Source organism: Tinamus guttatus, unplaced genomic scaffold, assembly GCF_059628265.1.
Source record: "Tinamus guttatus ecotype Peru unplaced genomic scaffold, ASM5962826v1 Tinamus_guttatus_pri_ptg000028l, whole genome shotgun sequence".
NCBI classification, from domain to species: Eukaryota; Metazoa; Chordata; class Aves; order Tinamiformes; family Tinamidae; genus Tinamus; species Tinamus guttatus.
The window spans coordinates 2,596,208-2,620,786 of NW_028288562.1; the positions used below are offsets into that span (position 1 = coordinate 2,596,208).

Here is a 24,579-nt window from a genome sequence, read left to right on the forward strand (position 1 = left end):
TATTCTAATCAATACCTTCCTGAAAATAATTCATGATACTAGATTATAGCAATCTTTTTGAAAGGGTCAAATTTGCTGATCTGTATTTAAGGTATATCAGGCATGAAAACGCATAAGTTTTGATGTATCACGAACTCTGAAAGGTCCCACTAAAGCAGATTTCCTTTTTTTTTTTTTTCTCTCTCTCTCTTTTTTTAATGTTTAATCAAGTCACCCAATAAAGGCTTATAACTGTTAGTGGCACTGCAGAGATATATCTGTCTTCCTAGCACACTGAGCCCATTACAAATGCCCAGGAACCATCCTTGCAACATTCTTCTTCACTGAACTTTTCTTATAGAAGAGCCCTTTCCTCAGGCATAATTTCCATAAGGATCTATATAGATACACAATAGAGTATGGTTTTAAACCTACATTAATAGTAAAATTAATACAAAGACCTTTTAAAAGGCAAGAGGAAATAACCTGTAATTTTATGCCATTATAGATGTTATATTAGTCAGTACTTCACACTATACTGACCCCACTTCGGCATCTGTGATTGCCCAGGAAAAATTCTCATAAATTCCTTTTGTTAAAAGGAATAATACACCTCCACTTCCAATGAATAAATAGGTGTTTTAAAAGGTGACCTCACAGAAAATTGAAAAGATAATCCAATGAAAAGTAGTCCAAGCAGCCATACTGCATGTCCTACAAAGCAGCATTAACTCATCCACAAAACTATACTTCTGCTGATTTTACTGATGCTATTCAGTTAATATTTGTAACCCCACCTTGTAAATGAAATAAAAAATATGTAGTTACACTAATATTTGCTACTTGTCATGTTTTAAGCATGATTTTTAATTTACAAAACATACGTAATTATTCATGCTTGGGTAAAATTTTATTATGAATAGACCATTGTACTTGCTGATAGAACATTGCAGAAAAATCAGGGATAGGTGTCTGCACAAAAAATATTAAAACTTTTTATTTTGCATGGTGGTTTATTTAAGAACCAAGAGCAAAAATGTCACACTTAAAGTGGAGTTAATGGGGAGGTGCAGAAAGAATTAATAAATTGCCAGGCCAATAATTTTGTGCTTGAGAAGATTTTTTAAAGATTTTAAAGGATTTTCAATTGTTCATTTTTCTTGACAGTATGCTTTCTGCATATGAATTTCTTAACTTGAAAGGCAACCTTGTGAAAATTCAGGTCAGAGAAGATCATTTAGAAATGTGTTTGAGAACAATCTAATTTTCCAAGTTCAATGCATATATATATATATAAAAAAAAAAGGAAGAAGGAAAGAAGAAGAAAAAAATCTGGACAGAGTTCCCACATAGACATGCTGTCCCACGTAGAATGCTTAAGGTTGGAAGGGACCTCTAGAGATCATCTAGTCCAACCCCCCTGCACACGCCAGGGTCACCTAGAGCACGTGGCACAGGACTGCGTCCAAGCGGGTTTGGAAAATCTCCAGAGAAGAAGACTCCAAGTTAAAATACAGAACGTTTCCCACACAACTGTCATGACAGGAAAGTACAATACCAAACCTCAAGGACAAGGGATTGAACAGTGGGAGGTGGTGGCCAAATAATACCAGTCAATACCATCACTGACAGGAGATGCAACCTAGTATAGCAAATACTGTACCATAAGTGCAACATATAAGGAGCATGATCTGAAATAAACTGTCCTTGTGCAAATTCAGGTGATTGTTTTGTCTAAAAATTAAAATAAAATTTTCAGGAAGCTGATAAAGTATTTTCCTCCTTTAAGAGGAAGATGTCTGAATCAGACCATAAGACAACACAAAATTTCAAAAAAACAAAGTGAGACTTGTAACAAATACAAATACATGAAGAATACCAACATCTGAAGTACACTTAAAAAAAAGAAAAAAAAAAAAAAAAAAAAAAAACCTAAAATACTGACCAGTTTCAAATCAAACACAAACTTTAGAACATGTAAGTGCCATTAGCGTCACTCTAGAAAAGGCAAGAAAGAATGTAGTGAAATGCTGATAAAAGAAATCAGGCAACAGCAACAAAACCTTTTCTAGCAGGTCTAATGAACAGACAATTGTATAAACTGACAAATACCATTGTTTAAGCTAACTAAAAATCATTGGACAATTGTCTCTGAATAATCATTATCTGTAAATGGCTATGGTTATTTAAGAGACAGCAGAAACTTCATTAACATATAGGATATTAGTTTTTAGCAATTATGTTCATTACATACAATACTGATGCTCTTCAGATTACCTGAACTGTTGTTACAAACCCTTTGTTTTGCCTTTGAATCTCTACATATCTTTTTCAAGTCACATCTAGATACAAAACAAAAATGTGTTTTTAAAAAAAAAAAAAAAAAGGAAAGCCTGTTGCTAATTCAAAAAACATAATGCATAAAAGTGTTTCAGTGGTCTAAACGCATAATTAAATAATTGTAATAATCACCTTAAAATCACCGCTATGCTTTTACAGATACAGATATCTTAACAGAATATGCAATTTTTCAATTGGTTAAACACTGAAGGATAACTGTTTGACCATGTGGTTATAAAGCCTCTGAAAACTGTTCATCATTCTACTGTTCCATATTCATTTTTTAAAAGTGTTAAACGCCAAATTGTTTGTATTTTCAATGAAGCGGCAAACCAATGTCCTTTCTAGTGATATAAACGTATCATTACACAGTTAGTCCTTTGGTCTATATTAGAAAAGTTGTTTTTAAAAAACAGCATATAACTACAGCTTTGAGGGGGGAAAGACGCAAAGATTAGAGGCACAAAAGAATGAATAGAGAGCACTAGCAGTGAGAATGAATATGACTAGGAGTCAATGAAAAATGATGCATTTTGTGTTTGTAAAGAGGTTACAAAAACAATACAACGAGCTGCAGAATATGAACACAGGAAAAGAAATTAATCACCTTCATTTCATGGCAACATGGCAAAGAGAATAGCATGGAGTCCACACACAATGAGAAAAATAAAGAAAAATTACTTATTCAGTAAAAACTACCTATTCTGTAATATTCTAAGGTGAGAGATCCTATGGAAAATACAATTTTTAATTATATAATGATGTATTACAAATTAGAGTTGCAGTAAGGCCATATTGAGGCTACCTGGCCAATCCTGAATGAAAGATTCTCATACTATTTTAATGGCTTCACTAAATAATGCAAATAAATGCAAATATTCGAGACAGGTGCTGAATGTGATCTTTACTGCTAGGTAAGCTAAGATTCTAAATATATACAATGCCCTAACACAGTATGCTATTTCTCAAAACACAAGAGGATCAATAAATTCTAGTGTTTTCTTTACATCAAAGCAACAAGATTCTGTCAACCTTTTTGTCATGCACAACAACAAAATGCATTTCAAGCAAAGAGCATGACAAAATACAGCAAGGTATTGCACTTCCCACAAGACAAACTATTAATGCTCCCTTTCATGTGCCAAGTAAAATTAGCTGTCATAAATCATCTCTGCTGCGAGTAGAAAGCATGTATTTTGTTTGCCGTCCAATTCATCTATTGCACATAAAACTTCAAAAGTTACAGTTTTATCATTCACAAGTATATTTTCTTCTGACAATCTCACTAATGGTATTTTTCACTAAATATGTAAGGTGTTCGGATTTCTTTTCTAGCTTTCAAGTAAAGGTGGCTACTTTTTTTTTTTTTTTTTTTTTTTAAATAACAGACGATTCTTCATATATGAAATGTAGCCTTTCCTGGGGACAAGGTCACAGGTTCCTGAGAATAAGAGGTTTTTTTGTTACTAAAACAGACACAAGCAAACACTAGTACTACGCAGTTTTCATTTCCAAAGCAAGTTTGCCTTTAAATGGTATTTCAAATGTCACCCCACCTGCAACAAAATATATATTTACACATCCACAAGGAAAGAGCATTCTGTTTCTTTTCCACAAGGAAAGAACATTCTGTTTACCAGACAGAAGTCCAGTAAAAGAAAGCTAGTTATCCAGGAACATGAAAAAAAATTCACTCAATACTGTAGAAAAAAAAATAGTGGACAAAATTACTATCTGTCCTAAACTGTGAACAGAGACACAATAACTTCTGTGGCACTACAGCATCCATTTTCCTCTGGGGAGTGGGGGGACAGTAAAAGAAAACCTATTAACAGACAAGAACACAAAGCTCCTACTTGCTCTTGTCCTTTCTGCCAGCCACCATTTAACAGGAAGCTGAGCGCCAAGTGGCGCTGAAAGTCTGAAGTGCTGCACTGCACTTGAACCCAGAAAACAGTTTTCAATGGCAAGAGTTCAATTTATCATGAGAATCAAAAAGAAACAAAATCCTGTGTGATAATAAAGTCCCTTTATTATAATAATGCTTAACTGAAGAGTAAGATTTGTCCAGTAAATCAGATCAGTAAATCATGAAAATTAGTGATGCTCCTGGATTTGATACAGGTATTATTTATTTAGAATACATTTCTACTGACCCTATTTGGTTTTCAATTAACCCTTCTGACGATATAAAATGTATTTCCAAATATGGAATTTTGATGGATGAAATTCCTTTTTTAAGAAATTCTCTCCTTTGGTGTGAATGCTGCACAGCAAGTTCCAAAAAGACCGCAGGCAATCAGAAAATCACCACTTGTACTGACCAGCTCAAGACTGTGAAAGAGGATATGACACCAACCACCTCAAAATGTTTCTCCTACTCATCTGTAAAGACGACTCAAGTGGACGAAGTTATCTTCATTTCAAGCTACACAACATCCAATCATACTGAAGGGGGCAGAGAGTCACGATGTACTTTTAAAAATAATATTTATAAAGGGATACTTAAATTAAACTGCTAATTAAACAAATATATGATGACTCCCTAAAATTAGGCTACCTTGCACATTGTGCTCTGGAGGAAAGCGAGTTGAGCTCTTGCGCACATCAGAGCACAGATTAACAATATGCTTGATTTGCCCTCCCATTGCTCATTCCCACCCCTGAAATACATTTTTGATTTTGCACTCCATCAGTTACAGACCACAATAACTTACTGGGCAAGAGGGAGAGTACTGCGAAAGAGAGACAGGAATTCCTTAAGCCAGGTCCAAATAAGTGAAGGTTGGCAAAGGTTGTATTACATCCAAAATACACCTCAAAAAATGATGGGACACTTGTATAGGCCTTATATCCTTTTTTCTTTTCTTTTTTTTTTTTTTTTAAAAAAAAAAAAAACTATTCACAGAATCACAGAATGGTCAGAATAGTTGAGGTTGGAAGGGACCCCTAGAGATCATCTGCTCCAACTCCCTGATCCAGCAGGGACACCCAGAGCACGTGGCATCCAGGCGGGTCTGGAAGATCTCCTGAGAAAGAGACTCCACAACCTCTCTGGGAAGCCTGTTCCACTGCTCTGTCACCCTCATAGTAAAGAACTTCTTCCTATGGAGATTAAACCTCCTACGTTTCAACTTACACTCGTTATTCTTAACTTACACCATTTAACTTACACCATTGTATTCATAAAAGTTCAGCTATAGTAGGGTTGACAGTCACACTTATGTAAAAAAATATTTTCAATTCAGAACGAAAATGAAGGTTTAACTCTGAAAAGCTCACCTCAGTTTATAGTGCACATAAATAGTGCAAGATGCAACAGAGATGAAGAAAATCTGTCAAAGCCACTATTACTATTCTACCACCACATAAAATACTCACATTTGACAAAAAAAAAAAAAAAAAAAAAAAAAAAAAAAAAAAAAGTAATAATAATCCCAGAAGAAAAGGAAGTTCAAGTCTGAAGGACTGTCTAATTTTCTATGATACTATGATTTCTATGATTATTTTGCCTTGCAAGTGACATACCATTCAGATGTTTTAAGTTAAATGATACTGCATTTCCTGCCTGAATTTCCTCACCTGAAATTTCAAGCACCACCAAAAGACTTTTAATTATTTTCAACTTTTTAAAAAAGGCCGAGAATTCAGCCAAGGGAAAAAAATTAAAAAAGCCACTGAGATAAATCCTGGCTAGCACTGCTATAACGACCTGTTCAATCCCCATATTCTCAAGTAACAGAACTGGGTGGCGTTTGGTATAAAAACTTTATATTTCTTCTTCTTAATTCAACAATCTGACTTGTATATTTAACTCAAAAAAAAATCAAGTACCTTTATAGGAAGGGGATTATAGCCTCTTGTACAACAAGAAAATCTATAATAAATAACACCCACACAGTAACATATATTTGATCTCCTACTTTTACTTTATACAAAATAAAAGCTGATATTGATGTAACCAGGACTGTGACCAAGAAGAGCAGGATGTTAAGAGGGTGGTTAGATTTGGAATTCACCAGCACCTTCTCACCTGGTTTCATAACCAGGCTTTCTGGATGAAATCATTCTGCATAACAGTTAACAATGTTATACATTAAGCTCAGAATAAAATAATAATAATTCCAGAAGACATTGTAGTGGAAGACCGATTATAATGGTGCTACATTCCAAGTACACACTTAACTAATCCAAAATTTTTAAAGAAAGTTTGGAAACATAGCAATCTGGTGAATAGCTAAGCTGTAACATGCTTAACTAATCCAAAATTTTTAAAGAAGGTTTGGAAGCAAGGCAAGCTGTGGTGAATACTTAAGACAAACTATTCCTCAAAATATGTTCAACCATGCTGGTGGAAGAGGATTTGAACTCATGCAGTGTTAACAGCAGTGCTGATTTAATAAATGCTTTTGCTTTCTTCTCCCAGCAAAAAGGATTATGAATGATGTATAGGAAATATTCTGCTCATAAAGAAGAAAATGAGATGGTGAAATCAACATGTAGAGTTTGAATGAAAATATTAATAGTTCAGTATTGCTACATATTATACATTAATATTTTTATGAAGCGTTCGTAAATAATTCAAGTTCTGTATTAGCCGTACTCTCATGTTCTTAGTGGTATGAGACAGAATAAATAAAAATAAAACCAATAGAAACTAATTATCTCATCTGAGGATAAGAGCTAACGTTATGGGTGTTACTGTAAATGCCTCGCTCTGTACCTGCGAAGTAACTATGCACCTGCAACCTGCATAGGACGACTTTGCCCGTCCTCCAGCTATGCCCGGAGGGCGATGTAGACCATAATGACCCATCTGTTCACTGCTGGCAGCTAGCAAACTTCTAATGAAGACAGATGTGGGTCTCCTTGTACGAGAAGACTGCAGGGTGTTAATGAATCCACCTAATGGTCACTACCTGCCACTGTTGACTGATTGATGAGGAGAAGGGTTACGTTTCAAAAGCAAGAGACAAGTATTCCACATAATCATTAGTCTTACTAAGGTTTTCTTTATTGCACTCTCCAAAATACACACTGGAATGTTCTCTTTTCATATTCTTTAACAAAAAAAAAAAAGTTTTTGAAGAACCAGAACTTGGGGGAAGAAAAAGAAAAAAGGAAAAAAAAAAGTTTTTGAAGAACCAGAACTTGGGGGAAGAAAAAGAAAAAAGGAAAAAAAAAGAAAAAAAAAAAGAGAGAGAGAGAGAGAGAGAGAAATTGATTCTGTCTTATCTATTGCCCAGTGACATAAAAGCCCCAAATATCCAAAAAAACGTAATTTATACGTACATGGTGACTGACACTGCTAGTAAAATCAAAAACTGTAAAGGAAATATTTAAGCATTGCAAAAGCCCTAAAGTATTCATAGCTTTTAAAAAGCATATTCTGATAGCAGTTCAGGAAAGAGATTTTGCAATGACCTCCAATCACACAGACCACAAGCTAATGGACTTTGTGTAATGATCACCATGGGAGTTATGGAGATTGAACTCATTTTGCCCATTCACTATGAAGGTGATGGCACCACAAAAGCCATATACTTACGAACCAAGTATTGATGTAAATCCAATCACTCATCAATTCAGGCAGAGAGCAAATGTCAAGAAATGTTGAAATGGAAAAACCCTGGAGAGGAACTCTCTAGAAAAGAAATATATATATTCTATGGTGAAAAAAAACTGACTTACTCAATTACTGTGGGGTGAAACCCACACAGAATGCTACCATCTGCCAGGATTCACCAAGATTTCATTAATAAAAACATATAACAAAGCAAAGTCACATCTGTATCCTAAGTACTAAAATGATTTCCAAAACACTAAACTCACTAAAGTGAGTTCCAAAACACTACACAAGAATCCATCGTTTTAACTTTTGATGCATCTTTACTAGCTGGAGATAAGAGATCCAAACATACTCAGTACTACTGTTGACCCAAGGAAAAAACATTATTTACAAGTTATACTAGGTATATCGAAATCCAGTTTTGTAGTGATATTAAATAAGTATATGTTGTCTCAGGAGCTGTTTTAATATAATAAAGAAGAGATTATTAGAAGATAAGATTTTAGTCTTTAATAGGCTATCTGTTGAATAGCTCTTAATATATTATGTAACCTCATTTAATAAGGGTGTTGTTTTCCAATTTGTAATAGCAGAGTCCGAGAGTCAAAAACTCTCAAAGTCATAATAACGAAAGAAAAAAAAAAAAAAAAAAAAACTGAATGTCCTTTAATTCTCAATGTCGAAAAAAATGAGAGGCTTAGACAAGTTTTAAATCTCAGTACAATTTTACAACATAATTGAAATTTGCTCTTTATCTTACATATGCATTTCACCTTTTTCTTTCAGAGTTTCCTAATCCATATGAGTCAATAGCAGACCAAGACTTTCCTCGAATATAAGCAATGAATTCCTGGTAAATATAGGAAAAATAATCTGCAAATTCTCTTTTGCAAGAAGCCACTAGCATGACACACGAGATGAAGCTTTCTACATATATCTGCCTGATCTACAACAGAATGTTTCCCTGATTTTTTCTATAAGGAAAGGTTAAGTCTATAAGTTAAAAGTTAAGTTAAAAGTAGTCTTTTTAAAAATGGGGTGCTAAGTACAGCACATAGAGGAAGCATTAAAAATTTTATTCAAGGAATTATTCACAATGCGATTCACAAATCCAAGCCTTCACAGGCCAAGAATATGCCTTTTGTACTTAAAAGCAAACAAGAACATCCAAAAATAATTCTAGCAAGCGTAATCTTTGTAATAGCATATGTGCACAACATTCTGAAATTCTACATCACTCTTCAGTTAACTCACTTGCAATGGAAACCTGCAATATTTATGAGAAATATTGCAAGAAATATATATGATTTCTTTTGTTAGATAAATGTGTTCTATTTTTAACAAAAATATCCCATAACCCTTGAATGTGTAATCACAATTGAGAAAGCACGGTTTATTTTTAGAACCTTATAGTCCATGCAGAAATTATATCCATATTTTGTTAAAATTAAGGAAAGCAGTGCACAAAAGTCCAATAACACCCAGTGAGTAATTCCTCCCCTCCTCAGCATACTTTTTAGCCTCTTTTGGGCAGAACCTCATTTCTCTGTATAAAGATACTTCACATAAATCATTCCGGTCACAGAAAAGAGGAGCGCCCAAGGAAAAAAAAAGTACAGTTGCATTATTAAATAAGATAGCAGAAGTGCTAAGTACATGGTGGGGGCGGGGGGAAGATATATACTGCCATTACCACATTCCTCCTTTCTCCCAGACACCCATCTTCAAAGAACAAGAGGAAGATAAGGGATCATTAGCTTGTTGCACAAGTAGCACATCCACAAGTCACTAGGTTTTCTGCCATTTTCTTTGGGGGAAACAAATCTGATAATTACCAGACTGGCAAAAGGCCCATCTCCAACACAGAGACAGCAAAGCTGTTTTATTTAGTATGGTGCAAGAATATATTTGTAACTTCAGAATATCTGAAATGGATAGGGCTACTCGTATTTGGGAAGCTCAATGCAGACATATGCTTAAGCACAATAAAGAAACAAAAGAGATTTCCTCTTTCTTCTGAATCTGATTATAGGTGGCTATAGAAACCAAATTATTCCTTCCCTCTCTTCAACAAGCTTTTGTCTGAAGACCAATACAGAGACCCTCTCTTGAAATAAAATTCATCCATCTTTTCCATTTACATACATTCTCTAAATCTTTAATCAGCTCTATTATCTTTCTATAACCTACCTCTAATTTGTCTGTATCTCTCTTGAATTTAGATGTTCTAAATGAGACACTGTGCTTCAGCTAAGGTCTGCTATCTGTAGCACTAAGTATTAATTCTAACGCTTTTCATGTTATAGTTCTATGTGCGCATGTCAATACAGCACTTGCCTTTTTTACAGCAGTGCAACATTTTTGACACATGCTCAGCTCAGAAATTCTTGCTCCATGGCAGCCTCAGAGGTATTCATCAAAGCAAGGCTACCTAGAAGTCATCAGTACTAATAAAGAAATGAGAAAGTGGCAGCGTTTCTCCAAGCTGTGATTGTTCTTGTTAATACTGCACTAGTAGTGCTACCAAGTGAAATCTCAGCCTACAGTTCTTTTGTCTGAAATGATTCAGGAACAAGGACAAGTTTTGCACATGACCTTTCCTTACACCTGCACCTATATGGAGAAAATACTTTTCTTGCTCTTTCTCACAGCCTTTTTCTTTCTTACAGCTCTTTTCTTTCCATGACAATCTTATTCGAGCTAAAAAGCCTGAGTCCCACACATGAAAACAGTCATAGTGAATCAGGCCAAACATTCATCTAGGCCAGCACCTTCTCTCTAAATGTCACCAGGGCACATGTTTTACAGACAAGCATCAGGACAGCACAAGCAGAGGAGACATTTCTTTCTAATGATCTCCTCACTTTTATCCATTTGCAGCACAGGAACATCCTGAGCCAGATGTCCTTCATACACACGGAGGAATATCCACTGGACTTACCTTCAATAAGTCTCAGATTCATCTGGAATCATTACAGACTTTTAGCCTTCTTGTGACTAGGAAATGCTGTATTCTGCTGACGCTACAGTTGGGAAGTCTCCTTTTATTTTTTAATCATGAAACTATTTATATGAATTTCCCTTCCTGCCCCCCATTTAATAAAAAAGAAAGCAGAGGTAGAGTGGAGTGAGAGATTGGGAGAATTAGTTTTTAATGTAGAAAAATCCAAGTAAAACACATTATGTATCTATATATGTATACTACATTAAAATCCAACATTCTAATTTACTGAAATTCGGATTCAAAAGAAGTTTAAAAATTCTGAGACATAAAAATTCATGGTAAGATCAAAAAGAAAATCCTTATATTTCCCAGGGGGACACATTGTAATAAGCATACAGTTATAGCTGTTTATTTTAACGTTTGTGATTCTAAAACAGAATCAATTGATGACTAAAAATGTTTCAGTTGGCAGCCTTATCACCAGAACATGCTCTCTCTCTTATGCATGCAAGTCTAGCCATCCTCCTGTAACAATTTTAAACCTGCTAATCTCAGCCAAACCTGACCAATACAGTCTCATTGATATGAAATTCTCACAAGGTTTGTGGAGGGGAGCAGGGGGGCATACTATAAAGGGATCAAGTTACTGCTCTGTTGCCGCTTGATTCAAAAGGTTGCATTATTAACTCAAATTTTATCAGAAATTTGTGAGTCTACAGGAAGATAAATATCATGAATGCCTTGACAATAAGAAAAAGCACAAATTAGCATTTATTCTTACATAGGCTTATTACACAAGCAAATCCAGTCCTCACACTCAAGGTTAAGTTTGCTCATGTTGAATGCCTACATTTAACGTGTCCATGTAATAATAATGCACAGCTAATCTTTACAGTTACCACATTAAATCTCAAATCAAATTTTACAGAGTTTGGTGTGATAATTTTACTTTTATACTAACATTTCACAAACTGACCCTTATCAAATCTGAAGAGAATACTGCAACGAGATATTTCCTGTACTATGAATATAAGAAGCAAAATTCCTTCATCATTTTTTATTTGACCTTAAATTCAGATAGAAAAATAAATTATTTTCTTCTATCTACATTCACAACCCTAGTTGCCCTTTTCTTTTCTACTACTTCCTGCCTACAACCATCAATTCTTCCCTCCCTCCTGGATCTATCTATTCTCTTGCATTGCTTTTTCCCTCAATAAAAGCACCCATCTCATCTCTGCTCTTTTGTAATGCCTGCTCCATATCCCTTTATGCGATTGTTCCCATCTTCCCCTTGACATAAGCCAAGGGCAGCTCTACGTACTTGGGAAAAACTCGATTGTTTTTTTGAGGCAAAGGGATTAGGTTTAAAAAGTTGAGAAGTCATAACCCCACATTAAGACCTCTTATCACGGCACATGTCTGATCATATGCCAAGAAAACAGCTGGCCCCCACTAATGCAGTTCTATCCATTCATGTCACTGCATAGTCCTATGCCCTTTGCACGAGATAAGGAATTAATTTTCTCATTAATTATAGTTTGAGAGCATCCCAAGTAAGAAACAGTAGCTCACAATAATTCCTTACAATAAAGGCCTATTATGCCAGGACACTTCCTCAGACAACTTTTGCAGGTGATTTTTATTTATTTTCCAATCAACTTTATGTCTACATATAAAAATGACTATTCACCGAGTAATGAAAATCCAACCAGATATCTTTACTGCCCAGAAATCTGTAAAATGATGCTGCCTGTTCTTCTATCACTGACCCTTTCTAACTGATGGTTTCCATCTCCTTCACCTTACAACTTCACCTTACAACACCTTTACAGTGACAGCGTGTACAAATAGAAGAGCATTTTCTCATACACAAGATTTAAATAAATCTTGCAACACACATGGAAAACTTAAAGAAAAAAGTAGAGTTGAAATTTGTGGCACAATGTCTTTTCAACACAATCTCCAAAAATATAAATATACAAACACGAAAATAAAGCATTTTAATTAAGAGGGAAAGAAAAATGCATACCCTAACTTTCTCGCCACAAGTACTCCTAATGATTGCAAAATTCTTCCACATAACACAAAAACTTACAAAATATTGTATTTATTTAGTTTATATTTCAAAAGAAAACAAAAACAGCATCGTAGGTAATTTATTCTATATATATTTTAATGTATATTGAAACTTGATGAATTCCAAGATGAGTTATGATTATTAATCAATTCATTTTGATGCATCTGTAAATAAAAGGTATGAAAATACGCTCTGTCACACAATTAAAAGCTTAGGCTCTTAAATTATTTTACCTGGATTACAGCAAAACAGAAGAGAGAACTATTAATTCTTAACCAGTTTTGTCATTATAAATTGCAGTATTTTTTCATCCTGAATACAAGATCTTCATACCTGAAATGCGGGTATATATTACTCTAGTAGAAAAAGCTGAAGTGGCATTACCTTCTTTTCCTCCTCTAATTCTATCGCTTCATGATACCGTGGGATAAAGAGGACATTTCTTTTCTTTTCTTCCTTTTTGATGTTAACATTTTCATTACACAGTGCTACTTCCCTGTGGAAAGTTAAAGGAAAAATTTATGAGTCTTCATTTTTAAATGCCTATTTAAATACATTCAGTAAAAGCATGTTCTTCTGTTATAAACAGTTGCTGTTTGCAATAACTAATAAAAGCTTAGATTACTCACTAAATGGGAGAGGCCTCACCTTATTCTAGAAATACACTGTGAGCCCAAAGAAATAAGACAAGTCACGTTTCAATAATGACAAAGTCATGCGCCTGTTATCACAGGATGACTAACAACCACTCAATGGAGAAAAAGCATAAAAAGCATGCCAAGACAAGAGAAAATAGTGTTTCTGAGATATGCTACTGCAATTCACATAGAACAAAAGTTCGAATGACTTATGAGGTACTCATTTCAATTCAGGTCTTAACAATGAAATTAGTCAAAACAGATTAATCTATATCACAGACTTTTTTTTTTTTTTTTTTAAACCAATGAGAAAACTCTCTTAGCAGCAGTAACTCTAAAGAGCCCCTTTATGATTTAGTTTAAAAGAAAGGTTTTTTAATTTTTAAGTTTATTTTTTTTGATAGCTACTTCAAATGACATTCCACTCTGTCTGGGGAAGAGCCTGGAAAGGATGTAAATCATCACAGACCCTCGGAAAGGAAATTAAGACCAATCGGCCTGTAGATAGGCACACAGAAATCAAAGCACACTCTGTCACATCTAAAGAGCATACTGTTTCTCAAAACTGGAGACTAAGAATTAAGGCCATAATCTCTAGATTAGTTAAATATATAGGCAGAAGTAATGTTTATTTTTAATTTTAATCCAAACTCTATAGACCTGGATCTCTGAAAGATGCTTAGAATGATCTCCACTCAGACACAAACATCAACACTTAAGTACCATTACATAGAATTACTAGTCGTCAGAAGTAGACTTAAGTAGGTATTAAAGAATAAAAGTGCTAAAAGTTTAGAGCCTACACCAAGATGTGATTTAGGTATTTAAGGTGAGACAAAGATTCAGACTGGCAAGACTCCACATTCTACACACCTGAGCTACATGCTCAGGTGTCTTTTTTAATGAGCCCAGGGCTTTCTGTGCCTACTAACACAAACCACAGTGGCAGCAGATAGACCACACCACTCTTCAATCAGCTAACAGAATCACTGAAAGAGGTTTTTAAAATTTTGTCTTTCCTAAGCTTCTCATACTATCTTCCTATTTCACCATAAAAATATGGTATAAGGATGCAAATCTGAATGCTTTTTGTTTGTTTATTTTTAAGAGAAATAAGAGCCAGGCATTTGTGCTCATGAAACAGAGGACAGAGAAATGTTGATACCTACCTTTTTATAGTATGTTAATGAGAACTTCTAGAATAGTAAAAATATATAATTTTTAGTACCTTAATAAGCACTTCCACAGAAATTTACAGACATTAATTCCCTATAGCAATTCCTTCCTTATAACAAGGCTAAGAGGTCTGCTAAGAAAGAGGCACTTTCCCTCCACCTTCCTTATATCCCCTAAACTGTCACTTCAGCCTTCACATCCATCACATGTTCCCAATTCGTTCATCAGCAACAGGTGGAGCAGAGAGCTCCACCAGCCTTGATTTGCTCAGGGATCTGCTCAACACCATCCCAGTGGACATGGCTCTGACAGGCAAAGGAGCTAAGGAGAGCAGAGCTACTCCATGTTCAAGAATATTCTCCTCAAAGCGCAGCAATAGCCGATTCCAACGGGTAAAAAGGCTCTAGAATACAGAAGCGGGCCAGCCTGTATGAACATCCAAAAGCTCAGCCAAGTTACTGAAAGCAGGTTATATTTTTGTAAGACCAAGTCAAGTATAGTCAAGTATAAAGTAAATTGGCTTTCTTCAGTCAAATAAACCTTTAAAATCATGCTCACTACTCTGAAACAACAGGAAAATTAATAATTGCAAGGGTTAATTTTCCAATGAAAGAAGTAAAGATGTCTGCATACACAAAAGAGAAGTCTTCATGAAGTATATGACCTCAATAACAGCAAATGAGCCTGAATGCCTACTAGAAAAAATAGCTTTTGAACACTATGATAAAACATAACCAGAATATATTAATATATTTTAGATAAAACTAAATGGTATAGCAAACTAATTCTAAAGAATAAACAGTTCTGAAATTACCAACTAAAAACAAGATAAAATGTCCTGGCACATTGTTACTTACTGAGTTAAGTCATATTGTCCAGGTCCTGGCCCTTCTTGAGGTTTAAATTCGTAGCGTTTTCCAGTTAAATTACCAAAATGTATTCCTTTATACTTCAGGGTAGAATAGCTTGCATCCTGATGTAAGCGAGAGGGGAAAAAAGATGAATTTGAGCATTTGTAATTTTTTGGGCACATATTTATGCTTTTTACACAGTACTGAGGTAAAATATGTAATATCTACTAGCCAAAAATATTTATATGCTATAAATATATATATAAAACATTAGCATTTATAAGCTGCAGCAAATCTTGTACGTATATAGCTTATTATATACACCACTGTTGCATTATAAACCACACCGTGGTTTAATTTTATTATATTCAAAAGCCCTCCAAGCATGTTTTCACCTCATTTACACAACTGCACCCCTTTTCACTGTTCTCTGTAAATGGCAATTGTGACAGTACCAATTTCTCTACTAACATCAACCTGTTGCACTAATGGTACTGTGATGGGTAATGCTGAAACTACAGGGAACAGTAACTTCAGTTATCAGCTAGCAGAGCTTCAAGAATATTGACTCCAGTCAACACCAGTACAACCTAGCAGGCAGGCAGTTTGGTATTCTAGAGACCAAATTTCACTATAGAAACACACACACACACAATGATTACCTATTTGTTTCCAAACTATACAGACTAGCAGTACGTAACAGAATGTATAAGAATGGCCATTAGAACTTAGGTTACCATACTCCACTTCAACCTGTTACGGCCTTCAGCACTATGATCCTTTATCGCTTACACTATTTGTACACATCTACACATTCATCTTTCTAGTTGCCAAATATATGTCCAGAATCTATTCAACAAGTCTTGCTGAAGCAACAGTTTCACTTCACATGAGGCAGATCAAAAAAAATCCAATTTTATGTTCAAATATCATTTTGTTCTAATATTGATGTCTTCTCCCACACACGCTTTGACATAAATTGTTGGTTTCAAACACAAACACACATATACTATAGCCATGAGTTTTAAATGGCTGGGAGAGTTTACTAAACTGAATCAGACAGACTGCCTCACAAAGGTACTTTGGTTCACAGAGGTAAAAATACATGGAAATATTCACTTTCACTTTTTTTTTTATTTCATATTCAACTCTATGAATATATCTGACAGTCAGTCCAGCTATTAAAGGTCACCCTGCATTAGTTAAAATCATACAAAAGCACAAATTGAAAGCCACTGGAATTTGCAGGAGAACTTACGGAGGTTAGTATGAAATTCAGTAAGAACACTTTAATCAAGAAAATTCATTGCAACCCCTACCTTTCAAAAATGTTTTTTTATGAGAAAAAGAAACAGGTAAGACTGATGAAGATTTGACTGGGATATGCCAGTTCCGCAGCAAAAGTCGGTTTTCATAGGATGGCACAAATAAATATTCCTGAAAAATATCTCAGAGATTTCATGCCGAGTTCTTGTTAACCAAGTATATCTTACCTCACTTATCCAAGATTACTATCTCATTTGAATTACTACTTGTCTACAGAATCAAAACCAAGTTAAATACACATATCACGAGAACTTTAGTAGTGTGTCTCACATACGTGTATTTCAAGACCAACAAGCAACCAGTTCAGCAAATTCATTAGGTACCTAAAACTTCAGTCACTAATCCCAAACCAACATAATCCACAGCAATTTTTACATGTTCTCAATGTTCACAAGCCTTTTCTTCCTGTAGTCAACACAACATTATGCCCAAAGAGGAGTTAATTCACAGACTGAAAGGATTACAGCACCATCATGTGGCTTCTACAAGGCATCACCACATATAACAGAAGAAAATACCTAGATAAACACAGAATAGGATTTTTTAATTAAATTGTGAAAGATTAATCTGTAGGAATTTTCCTTATTTTTTCTGAGGGCAGCATTTGGGAAGTAAATAAACTTCACTCAGTACAACAATAGCTCATAAAAATATATTAGATATGAAATATTACATATCTTGTGAAAGTGTGCACTTTTCATTATCAAAAAAAAATCATTATGGTATAGAAAAATAGTTTGGCAAATAAAAAAGTTAAATACTATGGTCATTATCTCCTTCCATACAGATGTTCCTTTTCACAGATATTCCCTCTTTACAGAGCAATGAGCTTCATATGACTGAAAAACGTTTGAAAAATCATGAGCATCTTCAAGGATCACTTCTTGTACTAAGGGATCAGGATTTTGCACTGAAAATACAAGATCCAAAAAGATGAACAAAACATTAGATCTGATCTGCGCTTTTAAAATATTAGTCATAACGAGTAGTCTTAAGAAAGATCATTTATTCAAATCCCTTGTTAATTCAGATTAACATATACTTCGAATAACATTAATTAGGCAGAAAACCATTATTATAGGAATGCATCATCCAGAGGTCTACTGATGTTGGGCCTTTCTAGCCATATTTTATCATCTACAGAAGCATGTTCAGCACTTGATTTACTGTTTAATGTAAAATTGGAAAAGCAATTTTAGAACCATGCTCCTTAAGCTTAAAAGGATGATAATCATTTGTATATTTAAAATTTATGTATATGCTTAAATATTTTTTAAACTGAAATCTGTGCTTGCTGTTTACTAAGACTAGTGTTCATGAGGCCTTTAGTTTATATTGTTTTCTGTTACTCAACACTTCAATAATTGAAAGTACCCTATGCACTTCACAGTTACTAGCCCAGAAGTCATGTAATATTCTCTTAGATATAATATAGAGACTGAGAAATGCAAGGTTAAGAAAGAAACAGGCTACAGTAATTAGATCACATGGTTTCTCAATTATGGTATATGCGCTTCATGATGGCCCCATTAAAGTTAATTTTTCTAGAATATTATCTCATTTCTTGAGGAAAAAATTAAAAGGACTAGATTCCTAAAACATTTGACTGAGGAAAGATGGTGGTTTGATTCCATTTTGTTTTTAAATGTCATGCAGTGAGTAGTATTTTCAGCATAACAACAAAAGAATTAACATCTAATAAAAATATATAAATTAAGGGCATCAAGAATTAGCATAAAGTCGTTTCTCAGCCCCCAAAGTAGTAGCATCTACTTCTTCCTGAGATTTCTCTTCTGGAAGATAGGTACAATCTAATATAAAAATGTGAGAAAACAGGGACTAATGATAATTCCCAGCAGTAAATAAGTATGAATTGGCAGTGTAATTATGTACCAAGACTACCTCTGGATTAAAAAGACATGCACCATCAGTTTTCAAGAAGATAAATATAGTTTTTTTTAAAAAAAACAAAAAAAGAGAGAGAGAAGAAACCCATTTAATGACAAAACAGAGTTCCTTATCACAATCATTTATCCTAAAGATAATTTTGATTGCCTAAAATGTTATACAACTGGCTCACTTCCAATTATGTCTAATGGCATAGGTGTTCCATGTTATTATTAAAACAAAAATATGAGGTAATAAACAGTTATAGACCACATTGGAGAACTTTATTATTCATTTTCCTTCATCTTAAATTACCAAGAATTCATAAAAAATCAGCAAATTATTCTGTTCAATTACACTAACAACTATTGTTTTATATATAAACTAAATCATGTTTCTGGTTAAACTGATGCTTTTCTGCTAGACCATGATAAAGTATAACTTCTAACATACTGAAATATAATACCTACATAGATAGATTTATATATATTTGGGTAGCTTATGGCAAACAGAAATGTGACAGTAATAAATTGCATTTATAGTGATTAAGGTACAAAATTTTAAAGATGAGCCATTTCAGTACACTTTTTCAAACTTAACAGCATTGTCTTATACATACATACACACACCACTAAGAACTGCAATAAAAATAATATAAATTGACTGTTACTTAACTTACTAACCTACACATTACTCAGGTAAAGTACCCCATCTGTAATGGAATTTAAAAGCTTTTTAAAAATACTGACAAAGACTCCAGAATAAATCGATGCAGTCTTAACTCTAAATCACCTAGTTCTTTATGCCAAGAAGTGTTGACAATACCAACTTCAAGGTCATTGTCAACTTCTTAAGTCATTAGCAAATAAAATATGGCTTAATTGGAGCAAACTCAGCAAGGAGCTGCATCATTTTAAGTGAACACTGCAATATAACTTCCAGAAGAATTACTAATCACCACTCCCGTTGACAACGAAATGGATGAAGAAGGTGCTTTGTAACTTTTTTCTATGACTTTCCCGTAATTAAATATGGAAATAGATTCTGTGAAGAATTAAAAGTCCCCGAGTGCATTGATTCAGGCACTAATGGGCTGCCTTCCAGGGTTACAGCACACAGGTAGTTCCCAGCATGTTACCCACATTAGCTAATATATCAGTGTCAGGCTCCAGCAGTACTCTGCGTTTGAATACACAACTCTGGGAAGCAGATTTAGGCTCATTACACATGCTGATTTAAAAGGATACGTCTTCCACGTTCTGAAAAATTACCCGAAGCTCTTTGTGCATTGACCGAACAGCTCAACTTAAACCCAAGATCCAGATGCCCAAAGATGTATGCAGCTGCATTACATACACACAATGTTTATATAGTCCTCATAACCACTTCCCTAACTGTCAGTGGCTTTTGTAAAGCATTTTTTAAAAATAAAACACCTTAAAAAAAACACTCATTTGAGCATATGGCAGGGGGTTCTTTCCTTGTACAAGCTATTAAGAAGTGTATAATTCTACAATTATACAATAAGTTTTATAAACTCTCTAAGAATTATATCATTAGGAGATTATGAGATTTAAACAAAAGGAGCTCCTCTCAGCACAGATCTCTTCATGCTGCTTTCTGTTCCCAAAATTTTATTTTCTTGCTTTGTGCCACTGATTCTGTACATCCTCCAGCTCTCCCACTAACCTGTACTTGGTGGGCAAGCAGCCCTAAATTCTGCAAGTAGCTCCCAGTCTGATGTATACTTCTAAAGAAACTGCCAATCTAGCAAAACATATTCAGACTCACTATTAGAGCAACTGAAAATGAACAGCTGCCTCTTTATAAAAAATAATTCAGTGATATTTCAGGTACGTATGTTTAAATAGCTAAAATATTTGCATTATAAATGGCAATCTTTTCAACTGAAGATTTTGCCAATCTCTGTATCAGAGGGTCTGATCTGTCTAACATAATATAAAGCAAATTTGTTACTCTACCTTATCACTGCATTTGGGCATCAATCTATGGTAGCACTTCAGTATGTGCTTAGCTTCAAATACAGAAGCTGCCCTACTGCAGTCAAATGCAAGCTGAACATTAACAGTTAAATATGTTTAAAGTGCTTTGGCAGACTGAGTCCCACTTTTGTTCGACAGTGAGAATATGCTTTGAAAATTCATTGCTTATCTGTGCCCATAATAAGTTAAGAGAGAACTCAGGAATCATTATCTTTACTCAAAACAGAATAAGAAGCATATCAAGAAAAAAAAACAGCACTATTTTATTAAAAGCCACTAACAGATTCAGGACAAAGGCCTGTTGATGAACAGGCTCCAATGAATCACTTAAATTTTTGTTCCTGCACTAACAAAACTCAAAGCCTTAAAGTATTTTAGAAGTGTGATCACAACCTTTGACCAGTATTTCTATCCTATATTAAAGTCTAAAACCAGACTAAGATAGGTCAATGCAATCTGAGATGCAAAAAAATGAAAAAAAAAAACAAAACAAAAGTCAGGTAGAACTATATAAAAAAACATACACAGACCCCAAACAGGGCCATATGGTAGCATATCTGTATTCTATCCATAAGAGTAAATGGTAGCTAGAGATAAGGTAATGACCTGTAGCAGAGGCTTGACTTAGAAAGTACCAAGCCAATTAAATCCTTTGCTAAAGTCATGGTTCCTGAAATACAAGCTACTAAATAGTTTCTTGAAAGATGTCCATCTTTTGGCAAGAGGGTGTTCACTATTTCCATTCACAGACAGAAACAAAGCTCTTCTTTGTCCTTAAAATTCTTAACTTTTTGAGGAAAATAGAGACGTTGATATAGTTGATAAATAAACTTCCAAAGTTCTTCGAGAAGACATATGGTTTATGGTAATAATTAATCCAGAAATAGCCAATCCTCTTTAAATACCAGTCTTGCCCATACGCACATTAAACATGAAAATTGTCACAGTCAAGACATGTGACTGTCAGTGTCGAGATAACACAATTATCCAGTACCCAAGATCTGACAAAAATTGCCTGTTCTTCTGACAGAGTTTTGTTAAGCTCCATTGTACCAACATTCGGTAGCTTTTATGCTAAAATCAAACCAATATTCACCATTTACAAAGCAACTTGCATCTACATAGAATTCTCACCCAAGAGGTCTTAATTTCTTTTGCATTCATATGTCAGAGTGAGGAACAAAATAGTGCAAAGGTTAGATTAAAGGTTAGAGCCTGAAAATGGTCAACATCCTTTAACACAGCCATTTTTAATTCCAACAAAAAGCTATGTTTTTATTCCATTTCTTAAACCTGGAATTCCAAAATGCTTTCTGAATGAATTACGTAAAAAAAAAAAGAAGAAAAACAAACTTCTTATTTCACACTCTGTTAGTTTTCCTTACCTTTTGTCACTCCTTTCCTGAAAGATAAAACATAAAGATAGCCAAAATGCTATCCTGCAATAGTCCAAAACTAGTAATCAGGAACTGTTATTTCTCATTGAAACTCTGACACTGATAGTCACCATAAATTTCTTCAGTGTAGCACTTACTCTCTTGCTTTACTTCATTTGCGCAACTATATAACAGCTATTGAAATGAAGAATCTGTGTATGGCCTATTCTCATTTGCTCATCCAGTGCTTAAAAACACTGTGCATTATACAGGGGCTTTGCAACAGCAATATAACGCATCCACAGAGGATGTGATTCCAAAAAAAAATGTCAAATACTGCAGGCAGAGCATGAAATACTTCAAAAAAAAGCTTGCAAATTGGTTCCATTAAATGACTTTGCTGCCCCCTAATGCAATTCTAAGGCAAATAATTCCAGGGAAAAAAATAATAAACAAAAAAAAGTGATTAACTATTTGCTTTTTTATTTTGCTGGATTACGAACTGTAATTCACACTACGCAATCAGTATTGCTCAGATGTGCCCTTTTTTGGAAAAAAAATAGATACAGCTAGATACATCTGATGCTGTTTCATCAGAATCATCTGTAATAAGGACAATCAATGTTAGCTAGAAAGAATATTCAAACAGAAGATGGATTTTTTTAATAAGCAATTTCTTAGGGAAGATACAACAAGAATATTTAAGAGCCCAGTTAATCACACATGCTCAAATTTAGATCTCACAAGCAGAAAAGAAAAAAAGATGAAAAATAATGCATGCCTTACATTATATTGTATTCTGAAATAAAATGTCTCCAAATGGATTTGAAGTAGAACTGCTAACATGTAAAAAATACAAGAGCATCTTTCTGACTGGATATCATTTCAGTTCTAAAAGTGATATAACTGACTGAAAATTAAAAGATTTAAAAAGCATTGAATTAATACTTTGAACAAGCAATGTAAACTCAACTAGAAAAAAGTCTTCAGAGTAGTAATTGCTAAAATTTGAAATTAGCATTTTTTGCAGCAGACTTATCTAGACCTGCAAACCATATTGCCATGCAAGTCATACAAAGTCCAAGTATCTTTAGAATAAAACATGAATATATCTCTATTCTCATGTTCAGTGATACCATTTTAATCAGAAACGAAAATGTAGAGAATTGAGATGAACTTTATAATCAGTATATAAAAAATAAAGTCTTGCTACTTACAGAAAAGATATCTTAAGAGAACAGAACTTACTTAATAGAAAGTTTAAAATCTTTCACAAACTAACTAGTCATCACAGAAAGGGTTCCCCCAGCTTACCAATTTCAGTTCAGCTCAACTTCTATCCACTAAGCTTCTTTAGTACTGCTTGACAAATTATTATCTGCTATTCCATTCTCTTTCTGTCCAAGCTGAAAAAGCAGAAGCAGCTCTCTTTCCAAGCTACATATTTTCTCTTAGTCTTTTAGCCAAAATAAGTAGAGAAGCAGGTACTATTCGAGACTACATTAAACTTATATCCATATCTTTCAAAGCATCCCTCTTTATAGCCAGGAATGTAGTGATATCAGTTCTTATTCTGGGGGAAAACCTAAAAAGACAACTTCCAAAAAAAATCTTATTATCTTCAGTAATATAATATAATAGTCATCAAAAGTTACTTACAAACAGTGGCCGATAATAAGCTGGGCCTAATGTCAGGTCTCTCTGAGGTGGGTCTTGTTTTTTAAGAGTGCCATCCTCAGCTTCCTCATATCCAAATGCCTGACATGGAGAGGGAATAGAGGGAACATCCACCTTTCTGCAGATTTTTAAAATATCCACAACTCTCTGGGAAAAAGAAAAGAAATACACACATATACCCAGATTATATATACTTTTTAAGTAGGTTAACAGTAAGTTAACAAACAGTGAATAAATTGAAGAGGAATATCCCTGAAGCAAATGAAAGCCCGATATTATACAAAACCACTTATTTTTAACGTTATGGTATGAGTTTTAAGATCTCAAAACACTATAGAACCAACAGATCCTACAACAGTGATAATTTGATTATATCACATCTGCAAAAATAACATTGATTTAAGGTATCTGTGTTGCATTGTTACAGATTACACAGCATAAACCAATTACATTGTGAAACTATTTAAGGCCATGGCCAATAGGCTTAATCACACTCCTCCTGAGTCAACAAAAAAATGCAGTGTTTACCTCCAGCTTCCCCATCACCGTCAAGAATGTTTGACATGTTTGTAGCCTTAGGCGTTTATAATCACTAGAAGGTATCAGTGTATTTGCCCTACCTACCACTTAGTAATGCGAAAAAACTAAGCTACTTCTATTTAGCACCTTCCATAGCTCCTGCAATTTAAATTTCAAAAATTTGTTTCTCTACCAAGCTCTTTTTTTATTTGTT

General features: G+C 34.3%; 1 protein-coding gene across 1 annotated transcript in view; it reads right to left on the minus strand.

Moving 5' to 3' along the window:
* STPG2 (sperm tail PG-rich repeat containing 2) overlaps positions 1–24,579 on the minus strand; it is a 182,250-nt gene that overhangs the window by 152,828 nt on the left and 4,843 nt on the right. The window contains exons 4-6 of the mRNA XM_088529653.1: positions 23,829–24,005; positions 15,584–15,699; positions 13,297–13,408 (exon numbers count right to left, since the gene is read on the minus strand). Coding sequence (XP_088385779.1) covers positions 13,297–13,408; positions 15,584–15,699; positions 23,829–24,005 — 405 coding nt within the window. The remainder of the gene's footprint in view (positions 1–13,296; positions 13,409–15,583; positions 15,700–23,828; positions 24,006–24,579) is intronic.